The sequence below is a fragment of the Aplysia californica genome, unplaced genomic scaffold (genome assembly GCF_000002075.1).
Source record: "Aplysia californica isolate F4 #8 unplaced genomic scaffold, AplCal3.0 scaffold00116, whole genome shotgun sequence".
NCBI lineage: Eukaryota > Metazoa > Mollusca > Gastropoda > Aplysiida > Aplysiidae > Aplysia > Aplysia californica.
Genome location: NW_004797386.1, coordinates 680,038 through 681,571, shown reverse-complemented (window position 1 = coordinate 681,571; position 1,534 = coordinate 680,038). Strand labels below are relative to the sequence as shown.

Here is a 1,534-nt window from a genome sequence, read left to right as displayed (position 1 = left end):
GGGGGGGCTACACCCCCAAAATCAAATTTCGGCTCAAAATCATGGAATTTGAGTTGTAGGCACTTTTAGCTTCCTCAGCCTACAACTATTTCATAGCATAAGAACCCCCAAAAACCGTATTTTTTCCTCATACTGGGCATGTTTGTAACCGCCATTTCCTCATAAAGTCTGCATTTTCTTTTTCTTTATCGGCCGTTTTCTCAAAATGAAAAACATTTTAGTCAAATTTCCTCGTCTGAAAGCAAGGCAGAAAGGAATTATTCCAAGAAGGGCGAAAAACAATTATTTGGTAGCATACTGAGGCAATTGTCTATAAACTTATGGTTTAACGAATTACGTTCTTTTACAATCCAACTTGGTAAAGTCGATGTTATTGCTTACCCTTCTTTATTCAACGAAAGTCAAGACTGAACATAAAGAAAGTGTGTAAGAAAAGAAACAAATACTATACAGATAGTGGTTTCCAAAAAGAAACTTAATGAAGACACTACCCCTCGTATTAAATCAAATGGTCGCTTTTAAGGACAAGCGGGCTAACCCAGATTTCGGGGTTTCCAGAAATCTTGACCAGTACCAAATGAGTCCATTGTCCTACCTATAGGAGAAATTTTGGTTTCATTGATGTGTATTTTTTGTTATAAAGAAAATTATCCTTGTCTTTTAAAGAAATTAAACAAGGGGCAAAAACTTTACCTTCGATTTTCTCAAAACAGCATTTTCGAGATAGCCCCCTTGTGCTTAAAAGCGACCAAATAGGGCTGAGTTAAGCGTATAACTTCAATACGGTATTTGCAGTCTGACCAAGGACCTTATAACAAACTGTACCTCCCTGAGTCTAGAGGTGGGCAAAATCCGGATAAATATCGGGATAATCAGATAATCCCTAATAAATACATCATCTGAATTCAGACTCTTAATTCTCTTTCCTGACCAGTTTGCCGAATTGGGAGCACCCATAATTTGTTGAATGATGCTAACCCGTTTGTCAAAGTGGTTCTAACCCATTTGCCGAACCGATTCATAACATAATATTTGCCGAAGAGGTGCACTAACATATTATCCGGATTTTGCTAAAGCGACTCATTGCCCTGCCCTCCTTGAGTCTGACACAAATCTGCGTTAATTATTCCGTACCCATGATCCGTCACACATTGACGAAGGCCAAATATGACGTCATCAGCTTTGCATTCACACTGCTCGCCAATGACATCATAACAGAACTCGGGCCATCTGCCATCTGAGAAAATAAAATAAAAGGTTGTTGTTGTTGTTGTTGTTGTCGTTGTTGTTGTTGTTCTTTGATTTTGTATGTTTTAAAGCATCCTCCACTCCCCCTTTAATTAATTTGATTTCAAAACTGAACTAATGCTGTAATGAAACACATTATTTTTCTTCACTCTTCCCCTACCATTGTTTCCATCATCAGTATGACTGTTTCTCTGTCTGTCTGTCTGTCTGTCTGTCTGTCTGTCTGTCTGTCTGTCTGTCTGTCTGTCTGTCTGTCTGTCTGTCTGTCTGTAGCTATCTATCCGTG

The 1,534-nt window shown here is 38.7% G+C and overlaps 1 protein-coding gene across 1 annotated transcript in view; it reads right to left on the bottom strand.

Moving 5' to 3' along the window:
- LOC101861202 overlaps positions 1–1,534 on the bottom strand; it is a gene marked incomplete in the record, with an annotated part of 8,010 nt that overhangs the window by 1,975 nt on the left and 4,501 nt on the right. The window contains 1 exon segment of the mRNA XM_005095875.3: positions 1,135–1,237. Within this exon segment, the coding sequence (XP_005095932.2) occupies positions 1,135–1,237 (103 nt within the window).